General features: G+C 35.4%; 1 protein-coding gene across 1 annotated transcript in view; it reads right to left on the bottom strand.

Moving 5' to 3' along the window:
• Positions 1-12,555, bottom strand: part of ADGB (androglobin) — a 122,616-nt gene that overhangs the window by 28,298 nt on the left and 81,763 nt on the right. The window contains exons 23-27 of the mRNA XM_086460412.1: positions 11,195-11,288; positions 8,531-8,665; positions 8,175-8,328; positions 4,356-4,543; positions 2,656-2,844 (exon numbers count right to left, since the gene is read on the bottom strand). Of these exons, the coding sequence (XP_086316538.1) occupies positions 2,656-2,844; positions 4,356-4,543; positions 8,175-8,328; positions 8,531-8,665; positions 11,195-11,288 (760 nt within the window). The remainder of the gene's footprint in view (positions 1-2,655; positions 2,845-4,355; positions 4,544-8,174; positions 8,329-8,530; positions 8,666-11,194; positions 11,289-12,555) is intronic.

Below are 12,555 nucleotides of genomic sequence, written 5' to 3'. Positions count from 1 at the left end.
TTTTTCTAAAGGATCATGTTAAAAAACTACACAGTTCAAAATAGTGGAGGTGAACATGTGAAATATGATGCTATCTCGGACTTTAGTAAAGCAATAATCCAGTATTTAAACAATTTCTCTTTGCCTCAGGTTCTGAATATACTCAAAGAGGCAGAAACTTATTGATTTACAGAAGAGTCATTGTTTAAAAGTCTTCATAAAAGGACCGAAGACTTTAATATCTTAACAACATTGATGTATAGTGGTGTCCATGCAGAGCAGCTGACTTGTTTGCTTACAAACAAATCCTTTATTTAACAAACTCGTAATGCTTATGAAGAATATAATTTTCAAACTGAAACCCACAGATATAATGAAAAAATCAAATTAGTATGCAATCTTACAAGTAAAATGAAATTAGCTTTACTAAGAAGTGAAGTGTATAGAAAACAGGGAAACAAATTAAGATTATAAAAGAAGTTAAGATGCCACGGCACTAGCATCTAAAATCTATTACATATAAGAAGTGTAGCAGAAGCAGGTAGATGGTATTTAATTTTTGTTTAAAATTACCTGAGCACAACAGGGACAATTGTTGAAAATATGTCTTAGATTTATATACTTCATTCAGCTGTATTTATTGTTTCTGAACAGTAGAATTAAACAGCACTTCTAAATCAAATGTCAACCAACTGGCTGAGAGTACTTTCAGACGACAAAATTTTCATTCCAGTTTTGTTTTAGCTTCTTTAGTAGCCCAGCACCAATTTTATCAATCAATAGAAATGCCAGTAGCAAATGGCTAATATTGTCTGACCACAGCTCTTGAGTACTGCGCTTGGCAGAACTCCTAACTTCCGAAAGCCTGGAAGTGAAGCATGAAGGAGGACGTCTGAAAAACCTAACTCTGCCCAATAGGATGTGCAGGAAGTTATCTCCCTACATCAGAGGGGGATGATGGCAGAGCATCGCTACAATCTCAAACTGAAGGCGCTCTCTATTAAGTTCAGTTCTAAATGAATACATCCTTAGTTGGACAGCACATCCAAGGAAACTGGATTATTTGTATATCATTAAGAAAAAAACCCACCATTAACTACTGACTGATATCACAGGATCACGGGAGGCTGAGTGGCCCTGGCAGAGGCTGGAAGACACCTCTGGGGATCATTTAGTTCAATACTGCTGCTAAAAGCAGGGTCAGCTAGGGCAGGTTGCAGATGGCCATGTCTCGTCGGGTTTTGATTATCTCCAAGGATGAAGACTCCAAAATCCCTCTGGGCAACTTGTTCGAGTGTTTGACACCCCGAGAGTAAAAATGAAACAAACAAAAAAACACCCCAAACCAAACATCACCCCTGCTCCGAATCACCTTTTCTAATGCTTAAATTGTATTTTCTATATTTCAGTTTGTGCCTGTTGCCTCTTGTCTTGTCACTGCGCAAAAGAGTTTGACTTAATTTTCTTTACCTCCTTGCTCCTTCTCCCAGTATTTATATGCTGCCAGGCTTGGGCATACAGTAGATTCAAAATGCTTGTTGGCTGGGCTACAGACAGTCAGATTTAACTGATGCCAGCTAGATTTTTGTTAGGTACAATCTCTATTTTCAAAGTACTTTGAGAAAATAACATGAATTTCAGCATACTTATGAAAGGTGACCTTTGAACACACACTAGTTCTCACCTTTAACAACAGCTGACCTGACAAGACTGCAATGTAATGAATAATAACCAAAACAAAACAAGAACTTTGAGCAAATAAACTTCCCAGATTCAACTGTTCAGCCAAAAAGGAGTAAGGTGTTTGCTGTAATTTTCAAATAAATTTGTCTCAAAGGAAATTTTGTTTAAATTCAAGTGTTCCCATGAGGTATAACTTTTTCTCAATATTTCAGTTGCTATCATAAAGAACTGACAATAGTATAGTAGTATAATAGGCATTTATGCCTTTTATGCCAACTTAGCAAGTCAGGCAAGTAGCTGTTCCTTCAATGTCATCTATTTCCAAGAATTACATTGTGCAGCTGTAGCAGAGATAGAGTCAAAATCTGAGAGTTTTTCTTAAGGATAAATATTATATAATTTATTCAAGATTCTTTTGCCATGTACTCTCGAGCTCATATGATGGATGAAAAACCAATGAAATGCGTGCTTCTGCTAAATGGCGTGATGCTTAGGATGGTGTATTTAAACCATAAGGCTCAGTGTAATCTGTCAATTATCTACCATGTCCCATGGTCTGGGCACCAGTCTCCTAACAGACAATATTTTTTTAACACTAAGATCAAACAAATAAAGGCAAGATCTTAAAAATAAAACATATTTCAATTCCCAAGGACAAGGCACGCATATGCATAAAAATTTTCAGATCTCAGAGTCTATTTCAATTATCCACAAAACACTTTACTCAGTTATAAAACAAGACCAAAAGGCAAAGGAAGAAAATAAGGCTGAACACTTTATTTCAGTCGATCCTTTTGGTACCTTTCCTCATGGCTGAAGACCAAGGATTCCCATTGATTGCTCAAAAATGCAGCTGATATCACTCAATCACAAAGCAATTAGAGAATCATGGAAGAAATAGGAAAAAAATAGTATTTTCTGTGATTACTTATAGTTACTGTAAGAATGTATATCCCTCAGTGATATAAAAGTAACAAATACAGAATACAATACTTACAGTGGGAACTCAAAAGCGTTTCATTACTCAAGAAATTAAAAGCAGGGATGACTGCATGGCCCTGTCCAGTAACACTCACAATTTCTTCCTCATTATCTAGGACTTGTAGTTTAATGAACACATCTGATTTAGAGGTTTGTACCTGCACTGTAGCAATATGTGAAGCTGTGACTTTTACTGCATACCTAAGGAGGAAGAAAGAAATTATAGAAATATAACCAACTATACCCGATCATTTTTTTCTATCGAAGTACCTAAATGTTGTGCTGACCTGGAAGCAAATACTTAAAATTGAGTTTGTAGTCAACAGTTTTCCTGTAATCTCATGGGCTAAGCTTCCTGTAGTGAAGTTTAGTGCAGTGAACCCATGACCAAAGTAAGTGCTGCAAAAAAAAGGGTGGCCTTGCGATTTTTTTTCATTGCCTTATCAAATGCGCATATATAAATTTTCCCTCCTGCTGTACTTGTATTTGTTGAAAAACATGGTTAATGAGATTAGGGAACTGTTTCAATTAAAAAGTAACAGAGCAAAAGAAAAAAAATACAAAGATTTGCTTTCAAAAGGGTAGAGCTATCTCATTCGATAGCAGCTGCTACTCTAGTCAACTTAAGAGACTGCAGAATTAAAAGACTGTCGAATTTGAGTCTTAGGATGAAATTTAAATTATAATTTTGTTGCGACTCATAACTTTATACATTACTTACTTTTTGTCCATAAATTCAAATTGTTAGACTAATCTCACCAAGCAAGAAAACAAACACCACCACACAAAAACTCCATCACGCTTCAGCACATGCAGCTTCAGCACATTTGGAGCCAAAAAACCCCCAAAACATTAAAATAAACTTTTTAAAAGACTGGCAACATCAGACAAGAGAAAAAGAAAGAAAACTCATCAAGAAAGAGAGTTTACAGAATTTGAGTGCATTTGTTATATTTCCATTACATGCTTTCTCTGTTTATACTGAAATGGATTCCTTCTGTCGAATAGACCTCTATTCCAAGAATAATACATTGATTTGAAACATTGATACTAATGGTCAGGAATCAAGGCAAAATGTTCTAGAATTAATCTTCAAAATATATACATGTAATCAGCTCTAAGCATGGGGCTTGTTTTAGTGCGGGATGTAGTCCTTTGTGTAAAAAAACTTAAGTATAGTGATTTAGTCAGGGTCAGTTCTGAACTCAAACTCAGAATAAACTGATTTTAATAAACTTTAGTCAACTAAAAAAGGATTAATAAAAATTAAATAATTGCATTTTTATTCAACATCTTCTCCTAAAAGAACCAGAAGGCTAAAATAAAATGGATATAAATTTTTCTGCCAACACTGCAAGATGAAAATTGGTCTGATATATCAGAAAAGAAAGTGTTGTTTTTCTGTATTATTTAAGGCTTTATCTGAATAGTTGAAAAACTATATCAAACTTTAAGTCTACTCCCCACCTGCAAAATCTTGATTGTAATATTTAATCCCCCAAAGTACTATGGAATTTCAGTCATTGACATATGGATAAGATTTCAAGATCAAGCTTACAGAAATGCAAAATACTGATATCATGATTTTAAAGTTATAGTCTGTGTACTTCACACCTGGTCTTCATTAAGCAGTTGCAATATTTCAGAAAATAACATTTTCACAAATGAAATGTTAAATTTGGTATTGCACATTGATATCTCTCAATATTTACCTTAACATTACATGCTTGTCATTGGGTATGTAATACTCTCTAATTTCTTTAGTAGAATAGACATTATTTACAGCCTCACGAGAGAGGAATGGGAGTGGACTATGAGAACCGATGAGCCGGAGCTTCCATCTTCCAGCTGCCACAGGTAGGTCACCAGTACGTGCTTCAGCCATGAATGTGTATCCTTTCTGACAGGTGAAAACAATTCATTTTAACTTCAGAATTACACTACTCAAAATTCACTCTATGACTACATGCAACACACTTTTTGTCCATGTTACACTTATTAATACGAAAAGATGATCTTCATAAGCAAGAATCTTACAGTTCTATTATAGTCTAACTTACGAAGCACCTCTTATGACAGGAATTTGTATTTGACAAAAAGTTTCATACAAGTCAAATCCAATGTCATCTAACTTCAAAGCTGGAAGGTATTTTTAGGGGCAGGTACAATCAAACTCCTGAAGTCACTTTCTAACCAAATTATTTGAGGATTCAAAGTTGTTTAATAAAGTCTAATTTAACAATTGATGAGTTTTTACTCTTATTTAAGCATGTGCAGCACTCTAGTCTGAGAAGTCTTCTTATAACATGACTAAAGTTCAGTAAAACATATTTATTTAATGTCTTTTCCTGCTCTGTACATCATACAACTATGCAAATAGCTCCCACATAAAACGCATCTATACATCTCTGGGTTCCGTAATATTACTGCTCTTTTTCTTGTAAAACCATTAGCAATAATACCAATCAAATTCTTTTCATTTGGTACAAAATATTTTTTCCCTCCTGATATCTGACCAAAACTATATGCGGTGGTGGTGATGACAGTAGTAGCAGTAGTAGTAGTAGTAGGATTAGATATAATGAAGAGTAAAAGACTGCATAAACAAAGAACTTTCACTCCAAGCTCTGAGACAACCACATCAAACCTACACTCCACTATTGCTGGGAAACCCCTGGACTGTATGCCAGATGTAAGAAAGATGTGTATTGTAAAGTGTTGATGTATTTGAAAACTGCAACAATTTTGAGTTTATAGACACTCCAAAAGTGACCACAGCTGAAGGTAAGGAAAACATAATATTTTGGCAATTCACGTACAAGACATTTAGCAAAAGCTATCAGTCCTCGCACATATGAAAGTAAAATTAGATAAAGCTAAAATGTAAACATGATAATTACTGCATTCACTGATAAACTGGAGATCTGAAGACGTCCCTTCGTGTTGTAGGCAGTGTGAAATTATGGGTAAATGCAGTTTGCTGCATGGAAATTTAGAGATCAGATTCATTGTGTCTTCAAATCTGAGGTTAAATTAATATTGCTGTGAAGATGTGGCTAGAATAGTTAATATCAAAGAGATAAGAGGCAGACCAGAATAGGAAAAGAAGTAGTAAACAATTATATAGATAAATTAAGGGTTAGGATTAGTTAGGTCTGATGAACTTCTGAACTGTCTAAAGGATAATTAAATAACAGATTAAAACAATCACAAAACTTTTAAATGATGTTTGATAACTGGTGGAGGACAGCAAAGGTATTGGGAGACTATAGAACTGCAGTGCTGTATTTTTTTAGATGGACAACGGTGCCTAGAAAATCATCAGTCAGCATGACCCAATGGCTGAAACTCCTTGCAACTCCCTCAACAATGCAAAAAAGATGGGGGGAAAAAAAAAAAGTCCTATCAGATCGATCAAGCTTCCTTCCTTCTATAGAAAAGCACATTATGGGATAGAAGGAGACAGCTGACACTGGATCTTTGATCGTTCTTATAAGCCTAAGGAAATGCTGTCATAATGAAGAAACTAGGGTGGCTGTTGGACAATCACATCCAGAAAGCACATATTCACGTCTCCTTTTGGAAGCACAGGATGCAATCAATGAGATTTCAAAAATCTAACCTGAACCTGATTCTACTAATAAAAAACATTGAATAATGTGGTTGGTGGAATGGAAAAAATATGTTTAATTAGCTGATACTGTGTCATTGATATTAAAAAAAATGTAAAATGTGATTGAAGCAACTAGGAAGCTGCTAAGAGTCCTTTGTACGGTCCTGATCCAATTTTGGTGAAATAGTAACTAGGCATGATTTAAGACTAGATTTAAGAGCTAACTATTAGATAATGTGGCTCTGTCAGAAAGGGTGATGGATTGTGGTTTGGCCAGCAAACCATGAAGAACTGCTTGGGACTACCAAGATTGGAGAGTAGGTAAGCAAAAAGTAATCCTAGCAAGGGAAGATCACGACCACCAACTCATTGACCACCTACCCAAATTATACCATCTACTCAAAAAGGACAGTAAAAGAAGACAATAGAGACTGCACACTAATTTGCATGAGAAGCAAGGAAAAAGAACTGATCACCAAAGGGAATAACAATGAATATATATTAATTAAGTGTATAATTATGGGAAACTCTGAGGCCAGGTGTGCTGTCTTGAGATGGACAACCATTGACGTGCATCAATGAAATAAAATAACTTGACTCTCATGTATATTGGCGTTTTGCACACCGGGTACCAGACCCCACTTGTGGGACAACAATACCACAAGCTAAGAAGGGCTGAAGCATTAGAGGAAGAGAAAATAAGAATTTAAGATTATTTTAAACTAGGGAAATAGCATTAAAAGCAGTAGTGAAATACACTGTATTTACTCAAGAATAATAAACTACAGAATTCAGTTCTTCAGGAAAGCACCTAGAGTTACAGAAGTACATGAGTCAACAATGGTGTTGCAAAATCCAGCAAGAAGCACAGTTGGATATATATATATAAGCAGAAGTAAAGCCCACAACAAAGGTAAAGTAATTGTTCCTTACTCATAATTCGTATGGTCACAAGTTAATCCTTGGTGTAAAGTCTGCTGTGCTCAGTGTTGTGCATGATAAACAAGAAAAAAACAACAGGAATTGGAAAGAGTCCAGAAGAGAGAGTAATCAAGAGTGTAGAACATGTAACGTGCAAGGAAGGACTGAGCAAACTGACTTCACTAGTCTAAAGGCAAAAAGGCAGGAGGAGAGGATGCTGTGATAATTATTTAACATTACAGTTATTCTTTTAGAAGCAATTTTCACTAATGCTTCTGAAGTATCATATGAGCTTTGAAGGGAAGCATATCTAAAGCTGTATTTGGCATCAATGCTGCAATTATCATTAGCACCTGAAGATGCGTTTTAATTTAATTATTGTAAGCATGACTTATAAAAGGCTATTCAAACTTCATTCTTAGTTTAGCCCCTGACTCTGGAAGGTTGTTCTGTCAGGTGGACAGCGTCAGCAGCAACCATATTGCCGTTGAGTAGCACAGCACAGGGAAGTTGTAGTGATAGGACAAGGGGTAACGGTTTCAAACTGAAAGGGGGTAGATTTAGATTAGGTATTAGGAAGAATTTCTTTACTGTGAAGGTGGTGAGGCACTGGGAGAGGTTGCCCAGAGAAGCTGTGGCTGCCCCCTCCCTGGCAGTGTTCAAGGCCAGGTTGGATGGGGCTTTGAGCAACCTGGTCTGGTGGAAAGTGTCCCTGCCCGTGGCAGGGGGATGGGAACTAGATGATCTTTATGGACCCCTCCAGTTGATATTCCCAAATTTAGAGATAATAAAAAATATCAAAGAAAAGAAAGGTTATTCCTTCACTGTAAAAGGTTTAGCACAGAAGCAAATCAGTGATGGTCTCTGTTCAAACTTGCTAATAAATAAGGGTGCACTTTAAGCAGAACATTATGACGCAGCTAAAAATGTCCACAGAATTTGGGCAATTGTTATTATTTTTAAAAATTATACTTGTCAGAAGACTTCTTGCATTTACCTTATTTTTGGGATAAACACGAGGCGCCACTTTGAAAAAGACATGGGGCATTTCCTCCAGTGTGTCGTTATCAACAACATGAAGTCTACAGGAAGGGATCGTGGTATACACCTTTGGCACTATAAGCACGTCTTCTGGAACAAGAAATATTTCTCTGAAAAAAAAAAAAAATTAAAATTATATTAAAATTATTTTCAAAAATAAAATTATTTGTGTAACATGAAGTAAAAGTATACATTAGAATTCAAGGAAAATAGACTTATGTAAAATTACATTTTTAAAGCTGGTTATTGAAAAACCACAGTGTATCTATACTACTTCCCCATAAGAGTTATATAGGGCTGTATGAAACGCACCTAAAAACCACAAACCACACATTTGGCGGCTGATCGGCATACGTTACAGCATAGTCAGCGAAAACAATCTTACACCATTCATCTTCATAACAAGGAAACTTTTCAATTGACATACAGTTTCTTTTAAACATTTTTCTAGAAAGCAGAAAACAAGACAAATATTTAAATCAGGAGGGTACATATACATTGACTTTAACTTAGGCTAATCATGAAGAACACTGCTTTGTGCATGAATGTAATGATATAAGGTGTGTTACTAATGTTTCTCTAATAGCTGTTCACTCTCAAAAAAGAGATCAGGTAGGAATCAGCTCTTTTAGAGCTAATGGCCTGTAATGACCACTACTTACATACAAATATTTCTATCAGTCAGTCTATCCATGAGTACAACTGCTTCTAATAGCCCAAAATGTTATGGCTTCTACAAAATTTTACTTATTTTTTTTCTTTTTAATAAATATCAGTTAGCATAACTTCCTTTTCTTTATATTAAACGGTCATCTTAAAGCTGAGGCATAATTAGGAGATTAAAAAAACCCCTTTATTTGCCTTTAAAACTGTTTTGAACAAAAAAGAAATAAAAGCCAAACCAAATAAATCTAAAATGGGATGAAAGATAATCCTTTCACATAGGAAGGAATGTAAGACTGTAAATTCAGAAGCTGTTTGTAAGGTAAATACGCTCACAGGTGTTGCAAAGTTCTGTGAAATTAGAGCTAACCTCACTGACACCTAACTGACACCATGAATTTGTATTTATCATATGCAGTATTAAAAATTAATGTTCCTCTGGACAAAGCAATGTGAAGACTGGCATACAAAATTCACTGTAATGTGAACAGGTTGTTGGGTGAAGGGCAGAAGAAAGATAACTCGTCTCACTCCATCTTTTGGCTCCTTCCAGTGATTTTCTTTGGAGATTATGAGTGAAAATATGCCTATAGAGAGGTGAAGGAAAGGATACCCTTCTCCCTGGCATTCCCTTTGCCTTGCACTATTCTTTAACTACCTGCTTTCTGCAGTAAGCAAACAATTTTTTGCTATCTTTTAATTGCTTTAATTCAAAGTTTGGTTTATATGGTTATGTAAAGGGGATAGTTTAAAAAACCTCACAACACCCATTTTTGGTGATAGCCGTCATCTTTTCTGTGTCAAATATGAATGTGTTCGAGTTGTTCAACTGCAAAAGTTTTATCCATGCAATTTGGACAACGCTACTCTGATGTTCTGTTATTCCTATCTAGTAATCAGAATTACAGAAAACTCCACATTCATGTTTTTAGCAATGGTAATAGCTGACCTTGACATTTAATCAAGGCAAGTCACAGAGTGGATGCACAGTTTAAAATCTTAGTCCATGAAGCTTTGCAAAGGATCCTTCCACCACTGATAAACAGCACACACACAAATTTGATACTTCCAATTTTTAATTCATTGAAAATTATACCAGGGACAAACATGGATAAGCTTACATGGGATGTACAATGAGAAACAGGTGGCAACCCTAGCACAAACTGAGAGGTTTTAGGGCATTTTAATTTATTTTTCTGCATGTTACTTTATTGGCCAAGGTGCTAGTTTGTTATAATAAATACCAATCTGTCAGCTGTTAAAAAAAAAAAAAAAAATTAAACAAAATCGCATTAACATGATTTTAACACTCAAATGTATCACCTGGGACAATGCCTAAGAATCAGTCCCGTAACTTTTAGAAGTCTGAAGGTAGACCAAAAACTGCATCTGATCTTTGCTGATTTAGAGATGCTGCAAATCTAAAACTGAGGTCTAATATTTGGAACAAGGCTGTGGTTTCAAAGTCCTGATCCCATCCACATAGAAAAGTTTTACAGGATTAGAAACACTAAAAAGTGAAATAAAATTATACCCCATATGAGTGTTCCTCATATAACTGCTGGTTATAAGGAGCAAGGATTTATACCCACAGGCAGTAATTATTGCCAGTTCTCACTCCTCACCCCTGACGGAACTGATCTACTGCTAGATCACTTGTGTGAACACTTGCAGAGAGATTTTTGAAGGACTTAACAAAAATACATGACCTCAAAGAATGTCATGCTTGGAAATGACTTAATGAACCCTGTTGAAATTAAAGTAGCTATCTTTACAAAAGCTGAAATTAAATACCAGGGAAAGTATGTACCTAGAAATACATCTACTTTCCTTCAAGCAAGTGCTACAAACAAATCTTCTGATGATATAAAGTGTGGTACAATTAAATAGTATAGCTGTCTCCTTTCTAAAGGCAACCAGGATTCCTTAACAGATGGCATGAATCAAAATGTTTCTTTAATTCGACTGGTTAGCTGTTTAACTAAGGAATCAGTATCATAATTATACTTGTGAAACAGCCTACGGGATGTTAAAAAATTAAATTTAGAAGAAAGGTAGTATTCTAGCTCAAGCTGTAGGAAAAAAACCTGTAACACACATACCTAAACATTAGATTTGCTATAGTCTTACTCATGTAGGGTACAAAGAATAAAGAGTAGCATACCTTCACTAAAAACTTCTCATCCCTTCTAACAGCATTTTGTGATTTTAAAGCTAGTAATGCTCCTACCATATTTATTTTGTGAAACAGCAATTTATGGCAATTCTATGGTACTGCCTGCAGTAAAATAGTTTAATTTATTACATGATTACCTTAACAGCATTACAGCACACTGTTCAAAATTTAACTCAATCACAGTCCACAATTTTTGCAATGTTTCTTTGACATTAGTATTTTCTTTAGTACCTGGAAAAAACAAACTAAGTTAGAAAATATAACATCTAACTTTTGTATGTTCTAAATATACACCTGCCAAATACTTGTGAAAAATGCCACTTGCACAAGAAAATGAATCACTAGTTTTTATTTGGAATTTTGTGGAAGTCTCACTGAGCTGAAAACTGATTTCTTCTTTGACAGAGAAAATTCCCTTCATCATCACCTCTGTACTTTTCAGCACTCCTACAACTGCAAAAATGATGCGATCAATATTTTCTCTGATATACAGTTTTTTTCACTGTAACATATTGTAGCAATATGAGGTGATCTCTGTCCTTGGAGAACACTCTGTTTAGCTCCCAGCAGCTTTTATTTGCAGATACCATGATGGGGTAGATATGTGCCTCGGCAATCTGTGTAGCTCAAACCAAAAAAATATGGGCAGCTCCAACAGGTAATTCATTCCACACGTTTGATACTTCTTAGATGACAGGATATGTTGTCATCTCAGGATGTCTACTTCTATCCACAGAATACAGATGAAGACTAGGCAACTAGTTTAGACCCATTGTCTAACTTTTCAAGACTAAAGTCAGATGAAATCCTTTCTTATTGTATAAGCAATTAGTGACAGAAATGGAGGGGGGAAACAAAAAAAAAGGGGGGGGTTTCGTAATAACACTTTACAGTAATGACAAGTAAGAGAAAAAATTATAGATAATGGGGGAAAGAAGAAGAATACTATGACTGAAAAAAAAAAACAACTCACAGTAAAGTGCTGTAAAGATAATATCAGAATTAAGTGTAACAGTACTGATAAATCAGAAGGTAAGACAGACTTTACAGACAATTCAGGAAAGAGTTGGGATACATAGTGCTCAAATGATAAAAATCTAAAATCTAAACTTCAAAAGAACAGATTCTGGTCTCTGGGATTTCCAGGAATTAATAATACTACTGAAAGTTTATGGAAATTCCAAATTTACATGGCACTTCATAAACAAAAATAGAAGGGCACTAGACTTCTTAGTAGGAAAGCTTAAGCAAGACTGGGCTACAGGTGATAGTTTGGGAGAAGCACAGGACCAGATTTACTGATGAGGAGAAGAAGGTACAAAAGGTCGGTTAAAGAGATCATCTGGTGTAGGTAAATATACAGGCGAAAGAACCCCAGCAATGATGGTAATTCAAGCAGGATGGAACTCCCAGCAGAATAGAGATGACTTACTAAAGAGGGAATGTATATCTCACAATGGAGCAGTTTTCTTTGTCACAATCCTCAGGCATTTATATA

The sequence above is a fragment of the Leptosomus discolor genome, chromosome 2, assembly GCF_034619465.1.
Source record: "Leptosomus discolor isolate bLepDis1 chromosome 2, bLepDis1.hap2, whole genome shotgun sequence".
Lineage (NCBI taxonomy): Eukaryota > Metazoa > Chordata > Aves > Leptosomiformes > Leptosomidae > Leptosomus > Leptosomus discolor.
The sequence above is the reverse complement of the archived record's forward strand: the minus strand, read 5'-3'. Positions and strand labels throughout refer to the sequence as shown.